Source organism: Theobroma cacao, chromosome 1, assembly GCF_000208745.1.
Source record: "Theobroma cacao cultivar B97-61/B2 chromosome 1, Criollo_cocoa_genome_V2, whole genome shotgun sequence".
In the NCBI taxonomy this organism is placed as follows: domain Eukaryota; kingdom Viridiplantae; phylum Streptophyta; class Magnoliopsida; order Malvales; family Malvaceae; genus Theobroma; species Theobroma cacao.
The window spans coordinates 32,353,678-32,369,155 of NC_030850.1; the positions used below are offsets into that span (position 1 = coordinate 32,353,678).

General features: G+C 34.0%; 2 protein-coding genes across 2 annotated transcripts; one reads left to right on the plus strand and one right to left on the minus strand.

The window, feature by feature from the left end:
• On the plus strand, window positions 1,849–6,516 carry LOC18613764 (boron transporter 1). Its single transcript, XM_007051159.2, has 12 exons — window positions 1,849–2,556; window positions 2,682–2,764; window positions 2,992–3,184; window positions 3,335–3,473; window positions 3,671–3,836; window positions 3,934–4,100; window positions 4,197–4,370; window positions 4,483–4,578; window positions 4,726–4,863; window positions 5,216–5,535; window positions 5,633–5,900; window positions 5,994–6,516. Exons 1-12 carry the CDS (start codon window positions 2,453–2,455, stop codon window positions 6,294–6,296), a joined length of 2,151 nt encoding a protein of 716 aa, XP_007051221.2. The 5' UTR covers window positions 1,849–2,452; the 3' UTR covers window positions 6,297–6,516.
• LOC18613766 (protein NIM1-INTERACTING 1) lies at window positions 12,883–13,656 on the minus strand. Its single transcript, XM_007051161.2, has one exon. It carries the CDS (start codon window positions 13,504–13,506, stop codon window positions 13,156–13,158), a length of 351 nt encoding a protein of 116 aa, XP_007051223.1. The 5' UTR covers window positions 13,507–13,656; the 3' UTR covers window positions 12,883–13,155.

Genomic DNA, 15,478 nt, shown 5'->3' on the forward strand with positions numbered 1-15,478 from the left:
CAACACTACAACTTATATTTGAAAACTATATAATAATTTATNCATGTTGTCTTTTAACTCATTTTGAAAATATTTAGGAATTTCAACTTTCAATATTCAGTGCAATCACGTTTCATTTCTCCAACATCTCTATAGTATATGTAAACATGTGTCTAGGAATTTATGTTTACATATATATTATATATATATAATTATATATTTATATTGTAATTTGGTTCAAAAACTAATTAATTAAATAAGTATTAGCATGATGCAACAGCCGTGATATCCTTTGTCATAATGGAGAAAATTGTATACTTTTGACTTACAAAAAGCTAAGAACAATCGTACAACAGGATTAGATAAAGAAATAAAAAGTCGGTTTTAGAAAATAAAATATTGCATTATGATAACTACTGTAATAAATTCTCACCCGTCCGATGGTGAAAGTGCAAGCTTTTTTATTTTTATCCAATAAAAACCCTAAAAAGAGAGAGAGGAGCGGTTCAAACTTCACTATTTTAACCTGTTGTAGCGTGAAAGAGCAAGTTCTAATACGATAATTAACACGATAATCCCACATGGCCCACGATAATTGCTTTATTCAACTCACTGAGGTTTTTGTCTCTTTAACTCGTATTCTATCGTGACCCCGACATGCCAAGACGAGAAACTCAAATCGTGGATGGAGAGCTAAAATAGTAGCCCATAAACACATGCCTGGTGGTGATTCGTATTTAGAAAAAGGAACAGAAAATGGCAAACCAAGATAAGCTACAGTTATAGAATTACATGACGTTCAACGCACGAGAATATCTTAACAGATCAATTATGTCTGACTAATGTAATTGCATGAGGTTTGAGATTATTTTAAGGGGAGCTTCGTCGGTAGTGGAATGAATGGAATCCGTAGGATGTGCTCAAAACTGTTTCGATGAGCAATCATGACATGAGCTCAGGCTGGTGGCAAACTGGGTTTAAGAATTGGTTGTTGCTTGAAACTGACTTCAAATATATATATATATATATATATATAAAATTCCTTTTTCTTTGTGAAGCCCATCTTCCTTAAAACTAAGAGAGCCATTTGACTTTGAAAGACAGCCCAAATGAGTTGTTCACAGCACATGGACGTCAAAATTATAATAAGATTAATTGTAGTTCATGGAATATAATATGCATTAGTTCCTATGTAGGCTTGAGCTTTCCTAATTGCTAGCCATCCAAACCTCTCTGGCTGCTGCTCAATATCAAATCAAAGTGATCCAATCCCAGAGGTTTCTTCAGCATTTAATGTGGGTGGTCTTAATTTTGCAAGCTCATAGGTAAAGATACAAGGGGTTATGCTGCATCATACGATAAAGGGTACGCATTATAGAGACAAAATTAAAGGTGGAATTGACTATGATAATTAATTAATTGATTAATTAGCTTAAACTAGTAATTTATAAAGGAAAAATGAAAGAGAATGGCTTGAGCTGAGAGGGAAATGTTCCAAGAGGCTGAAAATTGTGTTTCTTTGTTCTTGGTTTGCTGAAAGTCAACTAGTAGTGGCATTTTTGTGATTTGAAATTATCGGAAATTTGATAATATGGTGTATGAAAACCATGCATGACACAGTGTAATTGACCGTCTGAGTTCATTAAATAGATGCTCATTCTGCTTTGAAATCAGATTCCAGACCCCACAGCTAGTAGGTCCAGCAAGGAGGCTACCCTGTGAATGATGACATGGACCAATCGGTATGAAGAGGCACAGGAATAGAGGCAACCTCCGTGTAGCAGAGGATTAGCATCCCCTCAAAAGGATTACAACTGAAGGTTCACTCTCATTCCCTTTTGACCTGCGTTATTGTCTGCACCAAATCTACATCGCCTTTCAAGCAGCTTATATATTTGGATCCTTCCTCTCCTCCTTCTACGCCCATACATTGCATCAAGAGACAACTCGAAAGCTAGCGGTGCCTTCTTCTTTTGTTAATTAGACCATCAAATTCTCTTCCTAATACACAAAGGAAAAAAGGAAAAGAAAAACCTTGTTCTTGTTTCCTTTTTTGTTTCAGTTCTTCCCGAGCACACTTAATTATGTAATTTGTTGTGTTTTTCTTGAAGATTAAATTCATATCTCTCAGTTATAGTCTGATCCATCTGGCTATCTAGCTATCACCTAAGACTTTCTCTTCCCACTTCCTGGGGATAAAGTTCTTAAGCATGAACATGGTCTATCTTCGCTAAAGTTTTTATTTATAGTCTGCAACTCTCAAGTCATGTAATTTTACATGATTGTTTGACTCTCATTTATTTCCAATGAGAATCTCCTTGCTAGATGCAATAGCCAGATCGTTCCGCTAGCAGTTATTCTTGATCATTGTCAGGAGTGTTTCCAATTTTTTTTTTTCGGAGGTTATTCAAGGAAAAGAGAGAGAGAGAGAGAGAGAGCCAACTGTCAGAGCTTCAGATAGATAAAACTAACCATGGAGGAGACCTTTGTGCCTCTCCGAGGCATCAAAAATGACCTCAAAGGGAGATTGATGTGTTACAAGCAAGATTGGACTGGTGGCTTTAAAGCAGGCTTCAGGTATATGTTAACGAATTCCTCATGGTCTAATGATCTTTTTCTACGATGTTCAATTGCAAGATTATTATGCTTGCATTTTTAGGCTTCCCCTATTGGTTATTATTCCTAACGACTCATATTTACAGGATTCTGGCTCCCACCACTTATATTTTCTTTGCTTCTGCGATTCCTGTCATTTCATTTGGTGAACAACTTGAGAGAAATACTGGTATTTTAAACACTTGAACTCTATAAAGAATAGTTTTGAATCTTCTGTAGAACATTTCTTTTCTTTCGCTTAATGGGTAGCTGTTACCACCATCAAATCATTAACTTTTCCTTGTTTATTATTGTCAACCTTTTCCTCTTAGCATCTTAGTTACGTGCACAACAAAGTCAGAAACAGAAAAGATTCTGTTTTTCTGCATGAAATGAATCTTCACCTTGTATCTGCAGATGGAGTTCTCACGGCAGTTCAAACCTTAGCATCCACGGCTCTTTGTGGGATCATACACTCAATAATTGGAGGTCAACCCTTGCTGATATTAGGAGTTGCTGAGCCAACTGTCATTATGTACACATTTATGTTTAATTTCGCTAAAGAAAGACCGGATTTGGGTCGGGACCTGTTTCTAGCATGGACTGGATGGTGAGCTGTTACCTCTACTTTTCTTTAAAGAATAATTGGCCATACCATGTAAACATTTTTGTCATGTTTTCAATAGGATTTTTTTAATTTGAAATTAATATATTGGCTGCTTTTGACAAAAATTGCCTGTTTTTTTTTTTAATTTTGTAGGGTATGTGTGTGGACTGCAGGCTTGCTGTTCTTACTGTCTATCTTGGGAGCTTGCTCCATAATCAATAGGTTTACCCGTGTGGCAGGAGAATTGTTTGGCCTGCTTATAGCTATGCTGTTTATGCAGCAAGCTATCAAAGTAAGTACATTTACTGTTTGATGTTCATTTTTTACTATCAATCACACCCACTAAGATGCTGTTCCTAAAATTTGTTTAAATGATCAATGTTACCGATTTGCTTGACCTTTTGATTTATATCTTCATTCAAGTATAGTAGCTAGCAGCTACTAATAAATAAGTCTCCTCAACGAATTTATCTTCCATCTCATGTACAGGGCCTTGTGGAAGAGTTCCGCATTCCACAACATGAAGATCCGAAATTAACAGAATTTATACCTTCATGGAGGTTTGCCAATGGCATGTTTGCTTTGGTCCTGTCTTTTGGCCTTCTTCTCACCGCATTAAGAAGCCGGAAAGCGAGGTCATGGCGCTATGGGACGGGTAAGTTGATGTTCCAAAATTTTAGGTCCTTGGTATCACCTTTTAGAGATATGGCATATCATTTGCTTTGAGAACTTAAAAAGGAGCTTTTTCACAGGTTGGCTTAGAAGCTTTATAGCAGACTATGGTGTGCCACTTATGGTACTAGTATGGACAGCTGTGTCTTACATACCTGCCGAAAGTGTTCCGAAAGGAATCCCACGTCGTCTGTTAAGCCCAAATCCGTGGTCACCTGGCGCTTATGAAAATTGGACAGTGATCAAGGCATGTTTAATCAAGACTAATTGTCAATAATTCCTTAATATATTCTGTCCCCTTGCAGGACTAATAAACTAACACTAGCAACTTAAAAAATGACAGGAAATGCTAAATGTTCCGGTTGTCTACATTATTGGAGCCTTCATTCCAGCCACAATGATTGCAGTGCTCTATTATTTTGACCATAGTGTAGCATCTCAACTTGCTCAGCAGAAGGAGTTTAATTTGAGAAAGCCATCTTGTTATCATTATGACTTACTGCTTTTGGGATTCTTGGTATGCAAGATTCTTCCTACTCCATGGATCCTTAATCTAAACTTTGCCTTCCAGACTCTCCTTTTGTTGAGGATCCTTAACGTACGTTTAATTGCGTGTTTCTTGATGGCAGACATTGTTATGTGGTCTTATTGGCATCCCTCCAGCAAACGGGGTCATCCCGCAGTCGCCAATGCATACCAAGAGCTTGGCTACACTCAAGCACCAGGTATTCCTTCTCAAAATCCTTTGAATAGTCCAAATTGACGAGTTTTTTTTTTTTTAATAAAAAAAGAAAAACGCTTTCGTTCAGTTTTCTTTTGTTGTTATATGTTTCAAAATGTTATGGTGATGCTGAATTTTGGTTATTCTGCAGCTTCTTCGAAATCGACTGGTTGCAACGGCGCGCAAAAGTATTAGAAAGAATGCTAGCTTGGGACAATTGTATGGAAATATGCAAGAAGCCTATCAACAGATGCAGACCCCTTTAGTTTATCAGGAGACTTCAGCTCGAGTAAGATTCCTTGACCATAAAAACAAAAAAAAAGGGAATTAGCATCTTTCTGTTCATACTTCAGAAATTTTGAGGGAGAGTTAGCGGTGCGTAAAAAATTCCATAAAACAATTTTAAAAAGTTGACTAGCGTGCTTCGATGACTATACATGACTTCACCCTTAAGTTCCGTGCTATAAAGGAACTCTCATTATTGCTGGCATGATCAAGCATGCGTCGGTGATTAACAAACGAATTCACAGTAATGTTGAAATTTGTAGTTCAGTAATTGTATTCGTTAAAAGTTCAAATAAAAAAAAAAATTCAATATCACTCTCCCGTTGTAATTAAATTACTTCAAATTTCTTAAGCAGGGACTAAACGAACTAAAAGAATCGACCGTTCAAGCTGCTACATGTACAGGCAACATTGATGCCCCTATTGATGAGACTTTGTTTGATATTGAGAAAGAGATTGATGATCTATTGCCTGTGGAAGTAAAAGAACAGCGTCTCAGTAACTTGCTTCAGGCCACCATGGTTGGAGGATGTGTTGGAGCAATGCCCATCCTCAAAATGATCCCGACTTCAGTCCTCTGGGGTTACTTCGCCTTCATGGCTATTGAAAGCTTACCCGGTAACCAATTTTGGGAAAGGATCTTATTGCTCTTCACAGCACCAAGCAGAAGATATAAGTAAGATATTCAAAAAGACATTTATATTTTAGTTAGTCTAAAGTTTCCCTTGTCCATATAACTTGTATAACAAAGAGAGAGCTTTTCTTTCCTGCAGAGTCCTTGAGCAGCAACATGCGACATTTGTGGAGACTGTTCCCTTCAAGACAATTGCAATATTCACCATTTTCCAAACTACTTATCTGCTTGTATGTTTCGGCTTAACGTGGATTCCCATTGCCGGGGTCATGTTTCCTTTGATGATCATGCTTTTAGTCCCCGTAAGACAATACTTCCTGCCCAAGTTTTTCAAAGGGGCACATCTTTACGATTTGGATGCTGCCGAGTATGAAGAGGCACCTGCTTTGCCATATAATCTTGCCACAGTATGATCACCTGTCCAACAATGAAAACTTTCCGGTCATTGTTAAGCATGTAATTATCCTTACACATTTTCGTTTTTTTTTTTCCCAATACAGGAGACAGAGTTGGGACATGGAGCATCCTATGCAGGGGATGGTGAGATATTAGATGAAGTTATTACCAGAAGCCGAGGTGAATTCAGGCATACATGCAGTCCTAAAATCACAAGCTCCACTGCTACGCCAGCAAATGATCCGAGTAGCCTTCAAAGCCCGCGCCTCTCAGGTAGTCCACGTGTCAGTGAACTAAAAGGAGAGAGAAGTCCTCGATCAAGTGGAAAGGGGCCACACAGTCCAAGGGCTGGGGAACCAAAACCATCTAATCTGGGGAAGAGTCCTCTTAACCCAGCATCCAGTTAGTGTGAAATATTGTTGAATATATTGATAAATCTGTTTGTAAGAATTTTTAAATGGTTTGGTCATATCGCAGTCTTTATTTGAGCGTGTTGGTTGCCTTAGCACTGTTGTAAAACCTTTCCCTCTTCCTCTTAAAGCCCAAGCTTATTTGTAACAACTGATTTAATTTGCTTTTCTTACCAGAAATTATAGTAGTAGTTGTATTTTTTGCTTGAAAGTGTTAGCGTTCGTTGCCACTTTTTTCAAAGAAATTAGTTGTTGTAACTTGCAGATGTAATTTAGATCCTTGTTGAAAGGTGATTGGTCTCTCTCTCGATCCACTCTGACATACCGAAACAAAGGGTTTCTCATCCATACCAAGAACTCCAAGATATAAGATAGATATAACTTAGAGAGATAAATTTGATTCAGCATCAAATAAAAGAATCCATTATCATTCGTTCTGATGAAGCATGTTGTAAATATTAGCCCTGACAAGATGTTTAATGCCAATCGGGTTTGTTCATTACCTCTACTGAGGCAATCACCAAATTTACAGCTAGAGAGGCCTGGAACTAAAATGTCGCAAATCAAACTATAAAAAGTATGATGCAGTTTATTAATGTCATCCTCATAAATACCATGAATTTGTGTCGATCTTCATACCTTTTTTAGTGCATGTTGGAACATCTGGTCACCATCTGAAAATGGTTTGTAGTATCTTTGTTGCCTTGTATGTAAAGCTTCGTCGAGAGAGTGCGTTCTAACTGAGTCATTTTCACTAAAATGAAAACAACAAAAGAGTCAACCTTCCAATTCAATTATAAAAGCATGAAAAACAGAAGACAGCTTGAGATGGAAAAAGGGGGCTTTTGAAATAGTTTTGAAGAAAAAAGCAATGGTCAGAATTATTTTCCTACCAAGCATTCAATTGAATTGCAGATATGAGGTCCTACATTCTCAATTGCAGAGAGGAAATGTGGATGGAGTGCTGTTGTTTTCATAGCATTGACTTCGATGGGATTCATTCTTCATGTCTTTCATTATTACATAATGTTGCTTTCTAATGATTTCAGTATCTCTGCCTTCGAGCATAATTCATCGAATAGTTCCAAAAAAATTTACTTAACCAACATCAACTTTTGATCCTTTCCGAAAAGGAAATATTGCTTAACATCATCAATGTGAAGAAAACCAGAATTGGATGATCTGGGTGAAGATTGGACGCCGCAGTTGACGATAACCACGTGTGGACAATGCAACATGTGGTCGACAACTTCGAAAGCTACTGCTTTAGAAACACAGATTTGCATCTGACTGTCCAAATCACTCTTTTTCTCCACGAGCGTTCATATGAACCACGCGAATTTAATCATCAATCATGTTGTGACTAGTGAAACTTTCTCATTTGGGGGGTAGGAGAGGGGCAACGAGAGGAGAGAAGCTTGGTAAAGAACACTTGCTATCCTCAAATTCTGCCCTTAATGAAAAATAGGGTTTACCTCAGCCGGTATTTGATTTAAACCAATCAGATCATGTATCATGAAAGAAAGGAGAGGCTTACAATAGAACTGCAATATCGATGTAAAGAGATCCACTTTCCAAAACAATAATTCATGACACTGATATGCACAAACAGAAACAGAGAATTTCTACCTGCACATTTGAAAGACTCCAAGAAAAATAGTGAGCTGTTTTGAATAAATAATTCTGGCCTCTACTTTAGCATATAAACAAAGGAGATAAAAGGCTGAGAAGGCTTGTTGTTTATGTGGCCGCATTCAGGCATTCCCCATAAAGTAGACTGACAATCTCCAATGAAATGAAAACTATGACGGTAACTTCTGCATATGAATTATGTATCATTTGAAAAGAAAACCAGAAAAGCAAATATCAAGCAAAAAAAGAACTAAAAAGATCACGATAAGATAAACCGACCCCGAAGATGAATATAATATATATCAATAGTTTATCACATCTTTTCTCTGTAAACATGACAAGGTACTAAGACTCTAAGACAAGACATATCAAAGTGAAAGGTTGAGATCTATTCTTCATGTTCTTCTGTTTTGCATTTTTGTTCTTGAGTCTTGGAAGAACTAGGAAGCGTTACACTAATAGTTGTAAGAAGTGCATGATCCTCAGCAAAGTCTTCCCCATTGAATGATGGGGTCCAAGTTGATTTGTTTTCTTTCTCTTTTCCTTTTTCCTTCCCCTTTCTGTCCTGCGAGCCAATCAACATCCGGCTATGTGCATCTCGAAGATTTCTAACCAAAGTGAAGAAAGTATTGATCTTCTCTTGTTCATCATCGTCATCATTAACAAGTGCTGGCCTCTCCTTTGTCTTTCCTTCCATGTATTTTCTCTTCATCAAAGGCTCTCGTTTTACTCTCTGTGTTGCGTTCCTGTGTCTTTAAGAACATCGGGTTTTATACTTGTGACAATGACGTAATTACCATTTGAGTTTCCAAGAAGATAGACGAATCAAATCCAAGAAAACTTGGTAAGTAGGTAAAAGGACAAAAGGAAAGGAGATTTGGAGAATCAAAAGGTTATGACCTTAAAATGACCAAGCCACCCCTTAAACTCCCACTACAACTACACTTAAACCTCTATAAATTAATACCTTTCTCATCATAAAAATTTATTAATTAATTCAGATATTGTTTATTAAGATATTTTTTATTTTTTATAAAAATATTAAATTTAATATACATGTATTTTATATAATTTTCTCTTACAATACGAAAACATTACACCAGAACTTCTTAATGTATTAAAAAAATTTAAAGATGAAATCTAAAAAAACATCAATTTCAAAAAAAAACAAGTAACATTAAAATTACATTTTACAAAAGAATTATATATATAATTTGTATATATAAAAAAATTATTAATTTATATATAAAGTGAGACTCATATTTTTAAAATATTTTATTTTATAAATTAATCCCTTATAATAAACCACCCCAATCGTTCTAATCAACTAAGTTTAATAGTCCAAGTGGCACAAGTTTCATTAACAGTGGGTGGTATAAATTGGATTTTGTGTCTGCAATGCATGGAATGATCTAGTTGGTGACCTAGCTGCTAGAAAATAATTATACAAATGGGAAAAACATTGGCCTCAATTGCTTTAGCTTAAAATACACGTTGGCAAAAAAGAATACTAATACTAACACAATTCTCAGTCGCATAACTTTGTTGACCCACCCTATTTGTTCCTCTGACACTCTTTAGCGACGACTGGAGACATCCTATTTACAAAAGATGCAAAGTGCTACCAAAAATAAATACTAAAGTCACGGTTTTGACATAAGCTTTCATTCGTCTTGTCTCCCAACTTTTTCCTTTTTCTAATTAGCACTCTTTAGTTTCGCCGATTCTCTTTCTGGCACATGCCTATCGATACAAGGAGCCCAGTTTTAACACCAATACCCCAATAAGTCCCATCAAAGGCCCAATATAGTATATGGCCCGACAACTGGAAAACGGGGCTAAATTTCTTCAGACCCAAATCAAAATATACGGCCACTGTGTACAACTCCTTGGTCCAATCAGCTAGAGTTCTTTTTTTTTTTTCTTCCTTTGTCCTTTCATTTTCGGCTAATTGCAAAAAAACCACTTAAGTTTAATTGTAACCTATTTCAAAATTTACACCTTTCCCATGAAACTAGAAAGTTCATCATTGTTTGTAGTGTTGGTAATTAGTGTTAGCGGGTCATAATTGTGCCATGGAAAGCTAAATATATAACATATTAGTAGGGTGGTACAAATACAACATGATGATTTTATTATTTTATAGTTATTGATACAAATATGACACGTTTATTATATGAGTTACACGACATGATACAGTTAATACAATTCATTATGATTAATCTATTTATATACAAAAAGTTAATCCATTAAAAACAATTAATCTATTTTAAATATAAATAATAAATTTTTTGATATTTTTTAAATAATTTTTTGAAAAATATTTTTTAAAAATATTAATAATTTAATAAATGAATTTAAGTAATTTAGATATGTCGAGTAATGTAAAAACCTATCAATATGATTAATTAATTAATTAAACGTGCTATACACAAATTAGACGTCTCAACTTGCACGAGGAACAAATATTTTCGTATCATAAATTGGTTGCAAAAAATGATGATGCCAACACGATCATATAAAACTTAAGTTCATTTAACTCCATATGATATCTGTTTTGTATTTAAAATTGTCAAATCTAATTTTTTATATCGACCCCTCTCATTTACACATTTTAAAGGATCAGTATGTACCTTTAGGAGTTACCAAGGGAGGAGTATATGTTTTTTAGAAAAATTTTGAAAGAGATCATACTTGTTAAAGGGGATTTTTGTAATTCACCCTTTCTAGTGGTTTTTTTTTTATTTGATCAAGTCTGTCTCTACTTCTTCAAGCCCAATGTCTCGGATGGCCCAAATTGGAAATGACACCAATGGTAAGAAATTATATATGTACGTATGTTGGTGGTTGGGGGAGGTATTTGAATTTTTTAAAATATATCCACATATATCAAGAGATTAAATCAATTACGTGATTGAAATGTGTCCATTACTTTAAGAAATGGAGGGAATATTTCTAATATGCTAATTGAGAAAAAATCTTGTCTATGCCGCGGAAACCTTATCATTAGATACAAATTAAGATTCCTAGGAGTGGGTAGGATTTTGTACATCCTTGTCGAATCTTGTCCTTATAACACTGGTTGATAGCACATAGGCACTAAAATCTTTCGCAAATGCGTGTCCATTGGCATCCTATACTGACCTTTTTTCTTTTATCAATCAGCATCGAAACTTTTTTCTTATGCCATGATCTTTTGCATTAAGCGATGCTCTAAAGGAGGAATACAGAAAAAAGGAAAGAAAGACGTTCCACGACCGCCTCTCGTTTTACTTAGGTACAACACAAAAGTATAATTCTACCTGCGTTTTCTACTCTAAACTCTTTATTCCAAGTTTCGAATCTTCATCTTTATTAGTTTTCAACCACTTAAAACCTACTACCTAAAATCTAGATTCAAAAAGTTTGTGTTAATGTTTAAATAAAGAACTTTGTCTCGCTTGTGATCCAAATATATATATATTACACTTTAAATATAAAAAAAATTATCATTCAAAATTTTATTGTGTGTATATATAATATTATGAGTAAATTGTGAGAAATGATAAATTTCATAAGACCATTTAAAAAATAACCTCCAAAATAAAATTAATATATGTTCAATATATTAATATATGTTCAATATATTAATATGTTCAACATATATATGGTAACATCAATATATGATATTAGATTTAAAATTATCATGCGTGTAACTTTTTTTTAATGAAATTATCTTTTAAATCTAATACTTAGAAATGGTGTATAAACAACTTTTTTTTTAATATGATGTGCAACAATCTTTTTTTCAACATTGCGTGTAACTTGATTTCGATCTTTGTATTTCATTAGGACATAAACTCTTTAAGTTAAATATCTAACATGACATGTAACTTAATATCTATTTTTTTATTTCATTAAAATATAAACTTTTAGAGTTAAATACTTTTAATAAGGGGTGTAATAACTTTTTTTTTTCAACTTGACATGTAATAATTTTTTTTTTCAATATAATATGTAATAATTTTTTTTAACACAACGTGTAACTTGATCTTTATTTTTGTATTTCACTATGACATAAACTTTTAAAGTTAAATACTTTAAACATTGCGCATAAACAACTTTATTTTTCAATATGGTATGTAACAATTTCTTTTCAATATAACATGTAACTTAATTTTTATCTTTGTATTTCATTAAGATATAAACTCTTTGAATTAAACACATGTAATAATTTTTTTTTCATGTAACTTGATCTCTATCTTTATATTTCATTAAAAGATAAACTCTTAGTATTAAACAACTTAAATATGACATATAACAAACTTTTTTTAAAAAAATGATAACAATTTTTTATTGTACATTTAAGTATGAAAAGATTTTATTAAAAGTAATTTTGTTTAAATTTTTTTTTAAACTAAAAATAGTTAAAATTTAAAAAATATATTTTTAAAAGACCCTTTTTTAAGGGTTAAAAAAAGTCGTCCCTAATATCATTATCATTTTGAATCTATCATGGATCAATCAATGAAGAGTGATAAGATGCATTCCTAATTAAAGAGAAGCTTGATTGTTTTTGAGAATTGTGAGTACAATGGTTTTAAGTCCATTAAATGGTTTGGATCCATTGTTTACAATTCCAAACTTGGAAAAGATTTGCTTCTCACTGCACTGCCAAAGACTGACGTACAAGAGAATCAGAACGCCTGTTGGGGGCCATCGTGGGCATGCACAGGCTGGAAAATAAAAGAAACAACAATTAATAAGAAAACTTGCAGAAGGAATTAATTGGCGATTACTAACGGTGAATTATTAACAATGGATGAAAAATATCTGGGGACAGGGGGATCCCACGCTTACTGAGACCACATAAAATGATTCTCCGTTGTCCGAATTCTGAAGCAACAAACCAAAACCAAATCCCTTATCTTACCAGCTACGTACTTGAATCAAAATCTGACACCTTTCCACGTAAAACAAGTGGACGGTTTGACGCAACCCACCTCTTCCATTTTCTTTCCCACTTTGTTAATTAATGAGATCGAATACCAGATTTATTTTCAGAACAGAAGCCTCTTTTCAATGGGCAAACTGCGGTCATCGGCAACTTCGAACTCAATACATATACCCAATGGTAATATTAAACATTGATCATAAAGAACAAAATAAATACATGATCAAAACTGATCCAAAAGAAACTTTAATAGTAATTAACATTGTTTTGAACAAGAAAAGCTCAAGCTAACTAAAGGGTGAGCTTGAGATCTAAACCATCATCTTCTTGTTTTTTCTTGTCTTCTTTCTTGTTGTATGGGCTTGGAAAGATGATAGGTGACCTTCTGAACTCGATCTCCTCAGTAAAATCTGCCAATTCAAAAGTTGGAACCCAACTCGATTGCTCGTCAATATCTAGCTTCCTTATCTTGTTTTGCTTCTTCTTCTTAGTGATCTCCTCCCTTTGTCTCAGCTCATCTTTTCTCCTATTACGCGCCTCCCGAAAATTCCTAATCAGGGCAAAGAACTGCTCCATCTTCTGATCATCTTCTTGCTCCTCGTCTTCGCCATTCCAAACATGGCTTCTCTTCTCGGTTGCCATGTGAAAAAGAAAAGAAGAGAGAGGGAAAAAATGCAGAGCTAGCTCCAAACTTTCTTTGTGGTTTTTGTCAAATCCCTGGTGGCAGTAGGCCTGAAACAGCGTACACAAGTTTCTCTCTGTTCTTTCTGCTTACATCTTGTTTCAAAATTGTCCACCTATTTATAAATATAACAAGGAATTTGGCCATCCGTGGTCACTTTAAAAAGACCGACTTGCCCTGCCGACCAAAGTGACGAGGCGTAGGTTGATTATTTGCGTCTTCTAGAGAACCCAGGCTCCCCCCTTGGGTTAGAAAAGTAAAATTGTGAGACAACGCGTGGACTGTCATACGTCACATGTTAACGTGGGTGCCATGTTGATGGCATGACAACGTAAAGGCTTGCCAGAATGTCGACGTAAGTCAGATGACGCAATACAAAGCTCAAAAAAGTCTGGCTGTTACTCATAAGCTGATTCCTCATTTGCGATGATTTTGACCACCAAATCCATATTGCCAAGGCCCCTCAATTTATTTTACGCTCTTACCCTTTTTCTGCTGCGGCAAACAAACCATAAAATAATAATAATAATAATAATAATAATAATAATAAATACCGAAAATTTAATAGGACAGGTTCGGCTACCCATCCTTGTCCTAAGGTGGATGTTGATAAAGTCCACTCGTAGAAAAACAAAAACCAATCACCAAATTGTGAAATTTATTATTTTTCGTTTAATGTATTATTTCATTAATTATAATCTATTTTTTACAAATAGCAGCTTAACAACTATCCATCAATGAAAATATAGATCAATTTAGATAAGAAAATCTATAAATAATTGACAGCATCTCATGATAGTTCCAATTACTAATTTCATACCTAAATCCATAGTGACGTTAATCATTTATTGATATTTTAGAATATGTCCTATTTAAGTTAATTATAAAATTGATAAGTAGTATGGTTTTAACTCGTTAATAGATTTGTATTTAAACATTTGATTCATTAATTAGTATATGATCTCTTATTTAAAAAATAAAATTTGAATCTATCTTTTTTTAATTATAAAAAAAAACCTTAGACAATCGTTTTCACATGGCTTGTTGATTTTTGAAACAGAAAGGTGGATCTATGACAGCGACTTCACACCTAAAAAGTTTATCAGAGACATATGGTTAATCTAGAAAGGTTAGGCACTATTAACATCCAAGTATATAGTTAAGGGCTTGAATCTACAGTACTCCTACTTCTAGACAGTGAATTCTCTATTTATTTAAGCTTTAATTTTGGTAAAGAACAAGGTCAAATATAGTTTATGTTCATATAATAAACTATAGACTTCATATAATACATCTAGTTCATTTGAAATAAATAAGGGTAAAATATTTATATATCTTTAAATTTTGATCAAAATAATATAAAAATCTATTAATTTTTAAAATAGATATTCTGCCCCAATATCTAAATAGTATTAATATTAAATATAAAATATCTAAAATACTTATTTTTTTATATTGTTTTATTTCTTTGAAGTCCATTGACGATGTCCCCTTACATCGATCGACTACCCATCTCCACCCTGCTCCCGCTCCCTTGGAGAGCACCAGGGCTCCCAAGAAAGCACCAGATCTGGTGCTCCCTTAAGAGTCTCGATCAAGCTCTCCAAGGGAGCCCTAGATCGGGCTTCCCAAAGGAGCACTGGATTTAATGCTCCCTTGGGAGAACGATTGCTGATTGTAAGAAATCAACTTTTAAAAAAAAATTATAATTTATTTAATAGTATTTTTTAAAATTAATAAAAAATAAAATTATTTTAAAAATATTATCACACCATTAAATTAATAAAAATATTAATAGTTAATTAACGATAAGATACAGTGAAAATATTTTTTTAAAATGAAATACCTATTTTGAAAATTAATGAATTTTTATATAATTTTAATCAAAATTTAAGAGTATCTAAATATTTTACCCAATAAGTAAAAAACTTT

Bases quoted from the DNA above. Each gene is read 5' to 3' on its own strand.
- LOC18613764 (XM_007051159.2), top strand. From the start codon at position 2,453: ATGGAGGAGACCTTTGTGCCTCTCCGAGGCATCAAAAATGACCTCAAA. The intron at 4,371-4,482 runs GTATGCAAGATT...TCTTGATGGCAG, and splicing joins TACTGCTTTTGGGATTCTTG to ACATTGTTATGTGGTCTTAT. The intron at 4,864-5,215 runs GTAAGATTCCTT...TTTCTTAAGCAG, and splicing joins ATCAGGAGACTTCAGCTCGA to GGACTAAACGAACTAAAAGA.
- LOC18613766 (XM_007051161.2), bottom strand. From the start codon at position 13,506: ATGGCAACCGAGAAGAGAAGCCATGTTTGGAATGGCGAAGACGAGGAG.